Source organism: Cimex lectularius, unplaced genomic scaffold (genome assembly GCF_000648675.2).
Source record: "Cimex lectularius strain Harlan isolate CLEC.00 unplaced genomic scaffold, Clec_2.1 scaffold90, whole genome shotgun sequence".
In the NCBI taxonomy this organism is placed as follows: Eukaryota; Metazoa; Arthropoda; class Insecta; order Hemiptera; family Cimicidae; genus Cimex; species Cimex lectularius.
Genome location: NW_019392684.1, coordinates 1,477,588 through 1,492,875, shown reverse-complemented (window position 1 = coordinate 1,492,875; position 15,288 = coordinate 1,477,588). Strand labels below are relative to the sequence as shown.

The window sequence follows — 15,288 nt, the reverse complement described above, 5'->3', positions numbered from 1 at the left end:
ATCACCTTAGGCAAACATAATACAGAATTGCTGAGAAGATAAGCTTTTACGAGTTGCTAAAGTGTAAAGTTTAAGTAAGATTTTCCTGGTGGTATAATTCTGACAGATATCGAATACTAATTTTTCCTAATGAACATTAAATACGTTAAATCCATTTCGTCGTCCGATTGACCAAATAACTTCTTTGAATTATGTAAGGTATTGAAAAACTGCATAAAGGAGTGAAAATTCGTAAGACAGGTTGAGATGGAAAGTTGGTGTCCAAGTGGATCGAAGTCACGATAGATCAAGTGGAAGAGCAGCGGTGTATTTAGGCGAAGGTCGTGGGTTCGAATCCCGCTCCTGAACTAACACTAACTTTTCATTTCCACCAATACTTTACATAAAGATTAATTAATTAAACACGTTTTTTATAGTCAGTTGTCAACAATGTAAAATTAACGTTTAAAATGTAAAAATATCGTATTTTGTTTACAAACGGTTTATGAAAAATCAGTCATTACAATTGAAAAGCTTCCATTGAAATAAAACGGAAGTGATATTTAAATAATATGTATAAAATTGAACGTTTGTATAAAACGTATGTATAAAAACAAGCTTCGAAAATTAAATGAAATGTTCAAAATATCAATCTTCTGGAAGAATGAAAGCCTGGCAAATTTTCACATTTAATTTAATCTTTTGAAGCTTTGTAGTTTCAATTTTGTAACAAAGGATTGTATTACATTTGTTATTTTTTATTAAAAATTTCAAAATTATTGACAATTTTTATATCGTTAGACACCAAAAAATGATTTTTACCCAATAAATGTTAATATTACATTGCTGATAAATGACCTTTGAGAAATTAAACACCTGTATTTAATACTCATTAGACGAGGCCATTTTTTGTAAGCGCCATCTCTTTCAGCATTTAAAGAACACAGAAAAACTCACTTAAACTTTGGACAAGATCTTCGGAAACTCGTCAAAGTTTATCATCGTAATGATAATTTTTGCGTAAGTTTACAAACAGAACACAAATGAATCCAGTTTTCATGATTTTTCAATGGCAAAATCTAATTTAAAGTAGGATAAACATGTTATGGGATAGAGTGGATTTTATGGAATAAAGTTGTGAATGCCATTAATTACCTAAAAATTAAATATCTCGTTATAATTGAGTATTGGATTTAAGACAATTTAGACTTTTAATCCAATTTAGGATGAAATCCCTGAAGTATTAAAGTCTGTTTACGAGACAACTTGTATAGAAACATAGTAAATATAAAAGAAAAGTGTTTTTGCTTTAGAATTGGATGCAAAATTTGCAGTTTTTACTCATTCTTTTTTGTGTTAACATTTTGGAATTTAGGGTTCGATCCCCACCGTCGCCTCTGGATTTTTTATGACGCCTAAGGGGACCGGTGGCCGCATATGAAAGAACTTGACACGGCACTCATCAATGGAAGGAGCGGGATCAGATCTCAGGTCCTAACCCCCTTCAAAAATGAGTTTCTTCGATGGAAAAACACCGGCATCTCAAATTCACACTTGTGTTGCGATCCCCCCCCCCAAAAAATGGAGCCAGGGATAAAGTACAATAAGCTGTACAGCTGCTCAGGAGGGAACTCCTCCAGTTTCTGGAATCCATTGTAAAAAAAAAATTTAAAAAAAAAAAATTTCTACAATCTTGCGTTTGTTCCCATCGTCGTTCGTGGAGTTTTCTGAACGCTCCCTTCTCTCTAAAAAATGTGTACAATACAATAACATCAATCTTCTCTGGCCAATATGCAATACATAAAGTCATTAAAAAAAGCTAAATAATTTTTTAGCTATAAAATGTATTTCGTCGGTAAATTGCTATCCTCCACCGGTCCAACAAAACACACATTCTTTCACGTTGTACCTCAGTCCCAATTCAACTTCAATATTTCAAATACGACCCTATTCATCCTCACCCATCATTTTAAAGGATTTTCTACGCTGAAAACAATGGTGCAATCAGATTTTAAATTGAAAACACATGTTCGCAAAAATCCGAATTCCTCTCTTCGCTTTGTTGGAAGTCAAAAAATAAAATTATATATATGTACTACGGACTTACAATTTTAAGCAGTACCCCTCTCATTTTGTCCGGGGATAAATGATCAGCAATCTAATTATGACAGGCTTCTAACGTTCCTTGCATAAACGTCGATTTGGAATGCTAAAGAAAATATCTTTCCATACATTTTATACACTGATGAATCCAAGTTCACCTCTAATAGTATACAGAACCGTTGGAATTTGCAGGAGGAGACTTTCGTACTCATGTCATCACCAGGTGGTTCACAGTATCAAAGTTTGGTATGAGCTTCTTGGTAAAAAAATAATTGGGCTTCATTTTTACGCAAATATTTTAAATAGTGCTCAGTTTCTCAATTTTTTGAGGGAGGTATTACCAACACTATTACATGATGTTCCTCTGCAAAAACGATGAAGAATGAATCTCCATCATGGTGGAAGCTTCGCACATAATTCTAGCAGGTTATTTGAATCATCATTTACGGAATAGGATCTCATGGCCCGATCTCGCCTCCTCTGTCACCCAATTAACTCCACTTGACGATTTTCTGTGGGGACATTTAAAAAACTGTGTCTACCAATCATAACCCAGCAACTTCAGTTGAAGAACTGCGGCAAAGGATAGAAAATGCTCCCCTGACTCTTTCGATTGAGAACCAGGAAAGAGCGGTTAAAAATAGCAAATCTTTGCACCTTTACGCAAGGCAGTTCAAACATAAAATATTATTAATAAATAGCGAACCAATGAGTGGCTTTTCGAAAACTTTTATCTATGACTTTGTCATTTTTTAACAATTTAAAATCCTATTGCACTATTGTTGTTCGGGTAAAATATTCTTTTAAATGATTTGTCAAGATGTATTGGGTCGTATATAAAATTTTGATGTTCAACTGTTTCTGAGGTACCCTGTATAATTTTTCTCCAAAAAAGGTAAAAATTCGAATTTAGACTAAAATATATTAAACAGCCTTTTTTTTATCGTCATATGACCTTCCGTGGCTTGTCGCAACATCAGCGAGATGATTATGTGAAAATAACAATTTGAACCTCAATTGCAACGGGCAAGATCTATCCCAATCTAAAGCAAATAAAGATTTGTCAGAAATTCGGAGGAGATACAGTCCATATAATTTCCTGTCGTATCATTCAGTTTGTCAACAGGCTACACACAGCGCGGACCACAAAAACTGGATCGTGCTATCTCGACTTGTCAAATGTTGTGCGAGAGATTACTTTCGCCGACATCTGTAAGGAGCATGTAAGGCATGACACCCTTCAATTATGTGTGACACACCAAGCCACATCTCTACGAGTGAAGGCTTTGGCCCATGTGTCGTCTTATTTTCAAGTGGGCGAATACGATCGACAGTTTACGGTTAAAATTATCAGATAACTATCAAGCAGTCATATATTACAATTTACTTTTGTTTATGATAATGTGTTTTATCTAGTAAATTCTTTTAAATCCTGTAACAATTGCTTGTATAATACAAATATTTGACTTTTTTTTTAAGAAAAGAAAGGAAATCATGTCGGAGCTAACAAAATTATAATGCCCGTCAAAGGGCGGATTCAGCCGACGGCGTTCAAAGGAGTTTGGAAATTCACCTCACAAATCAAATACGTGGAGGTTCTTTTCACATGTGACTTGTAAGTTGTTCGGATCCGGGAGAACCCAAGGACGATTGTACCTCGGAAAAGGTGTGAGAATCTACACAAAGGTGCCAACTGAGATGAGATCATTCGTATGCATTAGACTTACACAAGTGCCGAACCGGTCCACCCCTTGCCGTCGTGACACCCTTGCATATTGATGTTACACAGTAAATATTGTTGTACAATTATTTCGAACGATTAACTTTTAGTTGTTTTACATTTATTCGATTTCCGCCTCGGAGCTTAAACGCCGATTAGGTTGTTGGATTCAAGAAACACTAATACATTTCAGATATCCACCCTTTTATTTTCACTTGATTGTTGAGGCCTCCTTTATTATGAAGAGAATGAAAATTAATGTCATGCTTTGTGGGCTGGAATCCCACTCGTGACATAAATACCTTTCATAAATATTAATTAATTGAAAAAGGTTAATTGGTCAATCGGACCACGAACTGTAATGAAGTTAATGTCAGACATTAATCATTTGGGGCGTGGTGGCCGCAACGGTTTAGGCGTTGACAAGACGCTCGTCACTATAAGGTAAAGGTCCTTGGTTCGAATCCAGTGGACCTGCATTCGAACCGGAGATACTTACAATTGGCCGTTTTTGAAAAACACCCGCACCCTGAGAGTTGATATGACCTCTGCTGTTGGGAACCCTCGTTTGAAAAAGAAAAAAAACTTTAACCATTAAAAGCTCCAGAATAATACAAGGAAGGAAGGTATTACAATCCATAAAAGTGTTTTCAACATTTTACTGAAAAAAAAATACTTAAAAATAAATACATTTTTAAGACTGATGAATATAATCCGCTCTTAGAAATATAATGCAATATGTAAAAGATAAATAAAAAACTAACAGAATGTAAAGTAGAAATTAAATTTGATAAACATGCCCAATAAAAACCATAGGTTTCATAAATTTAACAATGCATTTTTTTACGATTGGAAATGTCTTCACGTTTCGCGTTGAACTGGAGTCACTCGAAATGCAAGAAATGTAGGCAAGATTTACTACTACTTTTATAGTTGTCTTTTATATGTCTTCCGTATTTTTTGTTGGGTAGTTTTTTCATAAATATGTACCACATAATTTTTTATTACTTCCGTTACCAAAACAAATCGTACGTTCCTAGTCTTTTTTAACTGTCCTAATTATTTAATCTCACCTTAAAATTATTTATAGCGAAGCCTGATAAATTTGCAAATGAAGTTTCGTCAAATAGACCAAGTAGTCCGAAAACGATTATAGAAGTCGGATAATCATAATCCGAATTAGATTTTTTCTTAAGTGCGTGGTTTTAGATCGAAAAGATCTCGCCAGAGCAGATGCTTATTTTAATAATTTATTCTACATGCTTCATACAAAATATTGAGTATATTCGGCGTATTGTTCCGAAGGTCGTGGGTTCGAATCCCGCTCGTGAAGCTAACTTTTTCATTTCAACCATTACCTTACATAAAGATTAATTAAATGAAAGAAGTTATTTAGTCAATCGGACCACGAAATATAATGGATTTAATAAGTAAAACGAAGTATATCTTCATTAAAGCTCTCCGTGGCCATTTCATTGGTCGCCGAGAATCGAATCCTGATTACACGACATTTGAAAAATGGCAAAAAGGAGGGAAATTTCAAAACGTGGGTTGCGATGGGGAGTTGGCGTCCGATTGGATCGAAGTCACGAGAGCTCAAGTGGTTAGAACAACGGCGTATTGAGCCGATGGTCGTAGGTTCGAGTCCCCCATGTGACACTAACATTTTCATTTCACCCAATACCTTACAGAAAGATTAATTTATAGATTGAAAGAAACATTTTGTCAATCGGACCACGAAATATAATTGAATCGTAATATTCTTTCTTCATGAAGTCCTTCTCATCTTGCAGTAGGCACTTCCGTATCCAAACACTACGCACTTGTTCTATTAGTGGGCACTCATATACTAGAGGTTTTATGCTTGGTGCAAATTGAGAAATTTGACGTGCAGGAGCATGATGAGGAGTTGTTTGGGCCGTGTTCAGTTAAGATGCTGGTTAGTGGTGCAATTTGGCAAAGAAATTTTTGTCTGCCTTCCATTAGTTGTACTTAACCAAATATTTTCCCATTCTTCTAGACTCTTTTCGAAAAGCTTATTTATAATTGATGACTTATAAATATGCCAAATTTAAGCTCTCGTCAGTAGATGCTAATTTTGCCAGTCTGACAGCTTCTTCATTTCGTCTATTCCGCAATGAGCCTTAACCCAGCCTTCTAGTACATTAACATTCTGTTTCACTAGAGTTTTGAATAGTTTTCCTTATTTGCTCAGGCAAAATACCATGAACCAGGGGTGATGCTCTGAATTTTATACTGATAGAGTAGATGAGAAAAGTAAAGGGTGTTTTAAGTGTGAATATTAGTTGCCGGCGTATTGTAAAAAATCTAGTACGATAATAAATTAAAAATACTGTGTAGATAATATGTCCAATTGAAGAAAACAAGGTGTAGGGGATGAAACACGTGTTGGCTAGTAGACAGCAGGGAAATGGATAAAAAAAGGGTGAGGAAAAAAAGGCCCGGAGGGAAATTTTGTAATTGCTAATCGGTCTAGATATCTCGGAACGGTTATTACATATAATAGTAGGAACCTCGGTTATAATACATTTAATATTTATGAACGGCCGTCATTGAGGCTAGACCTGAGCCTGAATGCATTACCATGATAAGACCGAGTCCAAAACGACCCGGACGTCTTGATGCGAGCTCACCCCGGCTTGAATAATAAAATATTGTCTCCCGACATCGGTGTTTCATTCGATTTAATTGACGATATTTTATACGGAAGGGGCTGAACGGTTGGTGGAATTCATCAAAAGGGCTCCGTTTTGTGAAGTAAGATCCGACAGGGTTAGAAGAACCGAAAAGTCAAAAGTTATTATGCTTTCCCTGGCATGCCTGTTGTTTTCGTTGAAAACTGTTGTGCTAAAAGGAATATAAAGTTTAAGAGGAAACGTATTTCTGGCAATTTCTAAGTCCCCTTGCAAAGAACGTCCAAAGTCACTCATCAAGCCTAGACTTTTATGAATTGCAATTACTAATAACAATACAATGTAAAACGGCTTTGATAAATACAACTACATTTCGTATTTAATTAACATTTCAATCAACAGTTTGAAAAAAAAAAGATAATAGCAAACCTACATAAGAAAAGCTACTTTTTCTTCAAATAATTTTTAAAGCCCAAATACTATAACGTCAAAAAGAAAAAGCCATAAGCATTTCCTTGTACCATCACTTTTTTTTCAACTTCTCGGCGTTTTATGGCCTCTTTTTGTAAACATGTATTACTTTTGAACCAATTTTCCGAAAGTGAATCTTTCAGAGCTTTATTTCCTTTAAGGTTATTGTTCCTTATCAATGATCTTTAATGTTTAGAACGAGTAAATAGGTCAGAAGTGGATGGGTGGGTGTGATGTTCTACGCTTTATTCTGATCAGTTCATCAATCAGTTCTACCCAACATCACCGGGTCTGGCGCGGTTCAAACAGGTCTCTGGTAGGCCTATTGACATTCTGCACTTTCAGTCAAAACGTAATATTACTGGAAATGCACGTTTATTTCGGATAAGTTTCCAGCGTTTAATGATATCTGTAGCCGTCTCATCTAAATAAAAAAATAAGTATTTATCGTTGACCTAGTTAAATGTTATTTGCATTAAACCAAATATATTTTAATTATAGCTTTCTGACCGTATTTTTTATACCCCTTCACTAATTCAAAAAACGAACCAAATTTTAACGATATGTCGAACATGAATAGGTAAATTTTTTTCCCTAACTGGGGCTTCCGACATCTAGGTCATTGAAGCCCCCAACTATATTCTATTTACACTTTCAAACATCATCATTCATACAAATAAATACATCCATTCACCACACCCATTCCGTTTGGTCGGTGGAGTACTTGATATTCCTCCACCGACCTATACTCAATCTAACCTAGATTGGGGTCGATGGGGTACTTTTATAAATATTCCGCCATCGACCCCGAACACACACTCATACGCTCTCAACGTTCGAGGGGCGATGATGACGTTATATTTCACCCTCACCCCTCGCCATTCACGCTAATAAATACATGCACTCAGACAAAACATATGGACACACAATACATAAGACATTATGTACGATAAAAAACCCAATTTCCCTAAAAAGCGGAAAAGGGGACTCTGAAACTCGCTGCAGTGCTGGAGTACCATCTTCAGATTGGATGGCATGCCTACACGCTCCCTGTAGTGAGTCAAGGCATGACATGTTTCCCCTACATGGGACACATCGAGCAACCTTTTTCTGTATAAGGGGCACCTGCGCGGGCTTTGGGTCAAGAGCAGGTGCTTGTGTGTCAACCGCGTATGGCCTATTCTTAATCGCGTTAGGACGATTCCTTGTTTCCGGCTCAGGTTCTCGGGGGGCTATCAACGAATCGAAAAGCTTCTCGGACGACCCGCCCCACTGACGCTGCCATCTTTCTTTTATCATGTTCTTTACTGCTGCTTGGCGTCAGAGGGCCTGGTCGCGATGGTCTGGTCTGGAGGGTGGCCCTGGCTTTTCTCACTTTCAAAATTATTAAAATTCAGAAATAAACCTTTTTCAACATGCTACAAAGTTATAGTGAAACCATTATTGAAAAGAGAGATGAATGCTTTGTTTTGTGCCTTGGTTTCACTGTTATTACATTTTATCAATAAAAATGACTATCTCGTAAAGTATAGAATTGTGTGGGAAAGGCTGATTAAAGCTTTGAATAAAATGAAAAATTAAAATTTAACTACTTTCAATATCTACCTTAGAAATGCTTGATAATGAAATCAGGCGGCTTTATATAAGCTTTATAAACATGCGTTAGTAGTCAACATTTACGAATGTGCATTGCAATATATTTTCTTTAAAAATTTTTATATTTTACATGTTTGATTTTCTAGAGAAAACAATACTGATATTGAACGATAGTTAATTGTTCAATACTGAACTTCAATAATTCAATCAAGTTAAAGAAAATTACTTAACTCACAATATTATTGAAAGCATGTTTTAGAACCTTTAACGCTTTTCGAACAAAAGTTATTTATATTTTATAAGCACTCCGGGTTGATTAGATATTGATATTGACCAATAATGACCCAGACTTTTATTGATTAAGACCAGACGCTTTAATAATTTTGACTTCTTTTATAAACTTGAATTCAAAAAATGATAAATAATAAAAAGGTTTAGGGTTTTTCCAAACAATAAATGTTCAGAAACAACAAGAAAATTTGTTATCTAGTTGTTGAAAGGCCATCAGTTCGATGATAATAAATCACAAGTTCGTTTGGAAAGTTCGGAAGATATAAACAAAGTACCATGTAATACTAGTTTATGGTTTATATTGCAGTACTCATTAATGTTTCAATAAAGAAGATTTGGGCCAAATCCCGCGCAGGTGCCCCTTATGAAGAGAAAGGGTGCTCGATGTGTCCCACATACTGGAAACATGTCATGCCTTGGCACCCTACAGGGAGCGTGTAGGCATGCTATCTAATCTGAAAATGGTACTGGAGCACTGCAGTGAGTTTCTGGGTCCCCTGTTCCGCTTTTTAGGGAAATTGGGTTTTTTATCGTACATAATATGCCTTATGTATTGTGTGTCCATATGTTTTGTCTGAGTGCATGTATTTATTAGCATAAATGGCGAGAGGTGAGGGTGAAATATAACGTCATCATCGCCTCTCAAACGTTGAGAGCGTATGAGTGTGTGTTCGGGGTCGATGGCGGAATATTTATAACAGTACCCCATCGACCCCAATATAGGTTAGATTGAGTATAGTACGGTGGAGGAATATCAAGTACTCCACCGACCAAACGGAATGAGTGTATTGTATGGATGTATTTATTTGTATGAATGATGATGTTTGAAAGTGTAAATAGAATATAGACATAGTTGGGGGCTGAAATGACCTAGATGTCGGAAGCACCAGTCAAAAAAAATTAATTAATCTTTTTATGTAAGGTTTTGGTTGAAATTAAAAAGTTAGTATCACGAGTGGGATCGAAGCCGAAGATTGTGGGTTCGAACCCCGCTCGTGACACTAACTTTTCATTTCAACCAAAACCTTACATAAAATACATTACTTTAACCTTCTATTTATTTTATTACATTCTCCAGAAACTGGTGAAATTGACTTTTGGTAAACAAAACTTAGTTGTTCAAAGAAAAAAAGCCCTTTTGGAATATGAAGTAAAACAAGTTGTCGTTCAGAATCCTACTAACTTTTCGATATCTTTATTTATTAAAACAGGTTGGTAGAACTAATAATTCAATTCATCATATATACATGTTCATATATTGTATGTTTTTGTTATTAAAATTCTAGATAAAATAAACCTGAAATGTATCGAATTGTGTTTAGATTAGTGAAAAATGGAGTCAAACTAAATTTATTGGCAACTTCAAACAAACTGGAAAGAAAATTAAAGGATTCCCTTTTTTTCAATAATGTTGGATAAAACGCTTGAAAAAACAAAAAGTGCACTTTTGTTTTATTTAAAAGCGTAATTAAAAGATTGTGCATAAGAACTGGACTCAAACGACCACTCGTCTGCTTTTGAAGGGGTTTTAAAAGGGCGGTTTAATTAGTCAAAAGAAGGCTACCCGGTACTGTTGGCCCTAATGGGAGGGCTTAGCGGGGGTCTTATCAGTATTCCTTTCTTCTCAGCACCTGAAACCTTGGATTAAAGCAAACATCCCCTGAGCGGTTGCCACGGCTACCCCATCAACAACACTTAATTTCCCTTTCTACTTTTTTTTTAATTTTTATATTTTATTTTATTCATCAAGCTAGTGGTAATTCCGTGTCTAACGAAGAATTGCACTTTGAAGATTAATTTAATTTTATTGGGGTCGCTAACTGCTGAAAATCAAGAAGAATATCAAGAAAAAAAAATAAGAAAAATTCGAGATGGGGTCCATCGTGGGACTAAAACGTTCTCTATGAATAATTTAAAGAAGCAATTATTTTTTAATTGCGGATTTTTCAATAACCCAACCCTCTTGAATCATTGATTGTTAATCCAAACCATTGGCTCAGAATCATTTTCAACCTGCGCAGTTCTTGAATTTAAATTCACCGATAAAATTGTTCAACAATTAATCTATTAAAAATTTATTCAAATTTATCTGACAAAATAGAAATGTTGAATAATTTTATCGGAGAATAGTTGAATTTATGTCTCAAATAACATGACAGGTTTTAAGGGCTAGTTAAATAACAGCAATTTAATCACATATAAGTTACTGAATAAATGAATATATAAGTAATTGAATAAGTAGTTAAATAAATATATAAATAATTAAGAATATATTGGTTAATCAATAAATAAATTACAATAATATGTATCTGTACATATATAAATATATATATATATATATATATATATATATACATTTTATAGACGTAGAGTCTATGCATATGATTGGGGAGTCTGCGGTGTGAATCAGTAGTGCAGTAATTTAGTAATTATTTTAGACCTAACTCATCCTTGAAACTCTGCTGTTAGTTTCCGCGATGGTCTTTTAATGAACCTTTTCGCATGCCTCTACCTGGAATACATCCCATCTCCTGATGGTTCTACGCTTTTGGCAGTATGGTAAATCACAAGTGTTCATGGCCAATAGGTGTCCTCAACGAACTAGCCTTGGTAAATTTATCGGCTTGTTTGTTGTCCCTCTGCTCTGTGTAATCTGGTGCCCAAGGTAATTTTTTTTTTTTTTTTTTGCTGGGGCTTCTGGCATCTAGGTCATTTCAGCTTCCCACTAAGTCTATATTCTATATTTACACTTTCAAACATCATCATTCATACAAATAAATACATTCATACACTTAAATACATCCATACAGTACACTCGTTCCGTTTGGTCGGTGGAGTACTTGATATTCCTCCACCGACCTACACTTAACCTAAACTAGATTGGGGTCGATGGGGTACTTTTATAAATATTCCGCCATCGACCCCGAACACACACTCGCTTTTATCGTTCGAGGGGCGATGATGACGTTATATTCACCCTCACCCCTCGCCATTCACGCTAATAAATACATGCACACAGACAAAACATATAGACACATAACACATAAGACATACTATATACAATAGAAAACCCCAATTTCCCCTAAAAAGCGGAACAGGGGACTCTGAAACTCGCTACCGTGCTCGAGGACTCTTCTTAAATCCGGCGGCATGCCTACACGCTCTCTGTATGGAGCCAAGGCATGACACGCCTCTATTATGTGGGACACATCGAGCAAACTTTAATTTTGTTGTTATCCCATTATCTGGCAGGGCTCGACCTTGCTACCGGTGAGGCCAGCTGGTCGATTATATTGCTATTTTTCAATCAGTAATATTTAATTTTTAATCAATTCCCTTGGCACAGTGTTTAATAGCAACACGTTCCACTTAAAAGACCGTGGCATATTTTCCACGGCATATGAAGTCCATTTTTGGTTTATTTCCATAGAAACAAGCTTCTAACCCATAATTTTTCCAAGATTGCCATCTGTATATCAGAATTAATCGGCATTAAACGTGATCTCTTCTTTCCAGTCTATTCTATCAGGAATTTTAACTTGAAACGTTATCAAATCAGAAGTTTTGGGACATGGCATCAACAGGCATCCCCCACAGCTTTGGTTACTCTATTGAAGCTTGTAGCATCAAACTTAGAATTGTGGCTCTAGCTTCTCCCACGGTGAAGAAGAGTAATACTGCGGTAGCTTCAGAAGGATTTTCAGGGCATCAATGAGTGTTGTTTTCACTGCCACAGTTCTCAGGCATGATATTCTCTGAACAGCACTGAAAATACAGACTGCAGGAACAAATTTATTTGTTTAATTTGAATATGGGAATTTTAAGATCAGATGGAATACTTATTATTGCTTCCATCAAATGGAATATTTACTGTTGCGTCAGACTGTGACTCATCCCTCAGATTTTCCTTTATGTAGCCCAGGATTGTGGATAGTTGCCCAGGCAAGAGCTTGTAAAGTCATTGTGAAGCTGAACCACTTTCTCTTGAGTTAGTATATGTAGTGGTGAAGGATAAGTATGTGTATAATTCTAAAGGTACACTTAGCGTTATACGCATGGCTATAGTGGCTCTACACATGCTATTCTTTGAGTTCCACTTAGCAAGCAATATCGCTATGTATGGTATTAACAATTAGGAAGGTTTCAGAGAACAATCTAGATACAATTTTTTTTCTTACCTCGTAAATTTTTCATTTTACACTGATAGAACGTTATATTTTATATATGTCGGTTAATTTTTATATATGTTTTAGTACAGAATTATAAGTTTGTTTATTACAATAATACTGTATTTTGTTTACTTGATGCTTTTGTATGTTATATAAAGTAAATTATCCTATCAGTTTTTTATTAATTTAACAGTAACGAAGTGGATTTCCAACGAATAAATCTAAGTTTCAACTGCATTCGACCCCAGCACCCCATCCGCTTGTTTGATTATTTATACCGCGCCCGTTTAGCTCCGGATGTAGAGGGAGAACAAAGAACTTTTCTAGACGGGGGACCAGGAAATATTAAAATGTTCGATGGGAGTAATGGCTGCAGGGGTGGGATAAAGGTAGTGTACGAGCCTTGGTTACGGGGTAGGAGGTCTAGTTTATGGGAAGCTACAAGAAAAGGCCCCTAAACACGGAGTTCCAACACATAGACGTAAACTTTCCCGTACAAACAGAACACCAGCACTAAATCCGTTTTTGCAAAAAGAAAACTTTCTGTCCTAGATTTTTTTATTTTTTTTATTCGTACGGTAAACTCGTAATTAGTAAAAAGTAAATAAATATTTAAAAGTGATGTCTGTTTTTACATGTTTTTTTTTAAGTTAAAAACCTTATGAAACCGGTAGAAACTCAAATAGTCACTAAACCATAGAAACTAATTTTATTTACATATTATTAAATTATTTCAAAATTATCAGCAATATACAACAAATTTCTTTAGCAAAACATAAATAAATAGTTGCTCCACAGGTGTTATTATGGCTCGACAGTGATCGGTTTTCTTCTTTGCCTATTTGCATTTTTAATATTACTAATTTTCATGCTACGTAATAATAAAAATTTATTTTAAGTTTAGGTTTATTTTAAAACTTTTTTGTAATAGCTAATCCGCAGTTTTTTTCCTAAAGAAATATTAATTCTCTATTTCCAGGTATTAGTTTAATCATATTGTAGTATAAATATAATGGCTTTTATGTTTATTTGATTTTTTTTAGTTTGAAGCCTATACATTAGAATATACTAAAACTGCGATCACAATACGTTTTTTCACACTGCACTAATTCTAACGCCAGCGCTGAACTCGGAGGACACATGCCATGAGAAAGTAGCTAATGTACTTACGTACTCAGTAACAAGGTCTCGAGGCCATCGTCGGTTAAGACGAAGTGTCGGTTTCTAGGGATGAGAATTTGTAGACAGGACTCGAGCAATAGAGTGAGAATGGATCGAAAAATCAATATGAAACTTTTGGAATCGGGAAAGGATGTATTCATTATTGAAAGGAATATTGAGGTCGTTGTGACAGTGAGGTTAGTGTCGTACTTTTCTTAGCTTGGACAATTTGCAAGAGGACTTGATTGGAAGGATTGGATGTACATGTTGAATCGCTTAGCGCAAACTCACAGTTCCACTCCTTTCTCCAAAGTGGCCTTAGTAAAGTCTTATATAATGTTAATTTAGGGTTGACGTTCATCACGAATTTTGGTCCTTGAAGATTTTGTAGTAGTCCAAGTCATTTGGTAAGATATTGTCTCCTAAAGCCGGGAACACACCCGTTGCAACGCTATGCGACGCTACCCGATGCTACCCGACACAAATCCAAATTCCAATTTTCCTTAAGATTGTATTACCCTCGTGCACATTTGTCCGATGCTACGCAACGCTACCCTACTCTACACTCTGCCGTCCCCACTGTCCAAATTTTCGTCGGGTAGCATCGAGTAAAGTTGAAGACAAAAGAACCCGACACTCATATTTTTATAGTCGTTATAATTATTTCGATATACTTATTTAATATAAACCAAATTAACCGAAATCAAAAATTCATTCGTTTTTATTTTTTTAAATTAATTTAATCATCGGAATACGAGGTTTTGATATAGGAATTTAACAATTTATTTCATGGTTTTGCTCATAAAATTTCACCATTTTCGTCGAGTAGCTTCAGAAAAAGACTTTCATATTTTTGGTAGTTTATTTCAAACTAAGTATATGTAATTTTGTCGTTATAATAGTTAAAACATTCCTATTTTAATGTAAACTAAATTAAACGAAATCAAAAATTCATTTTATACAAATTGTTTAATTATGATGGTTAGGAAGAAAATTTACCAAAACACCGGAATAACTTTACTTAAAATAATTATGTCTAACAAACAATTTATAACATGGTTGTGCTCATAAAATTAGACCAACAATTTTACAGTTTTGCTCAAAATAATGCATTAAGAACAAAAAAGGCGTTGCGATTGCAATA

General features: G+C 35.2%; 1 protein-coding gene across 1 annotated transcript in view; it reads left to right on the top strand.

The window, feature by feature from the left end:
• Window positions 1-2,477: 2,477 nt before the first annotated feature.
• The window catches only part of LOC106672155 (transmembrane and TPR repeat-containing protein 2-like), a 91,316-nt gene continuing 78,505 nt past the window's right edge, over window positions 2,478-15,288 (top strand). Inside the window, exons 1-2 of the mRNA XM_024225733.1 lie at window positions 2,478-2,508; window positions 3,562-3,697. Coding sequence (XP_024081501.1) covers window positions 2,478-2,508; window positions 3,562-3,697 — 167 coding nt within the window. The remainder of the gene's footprint in view (window positions 2,509-3,561; window positions 3,698-15,288) is intronic.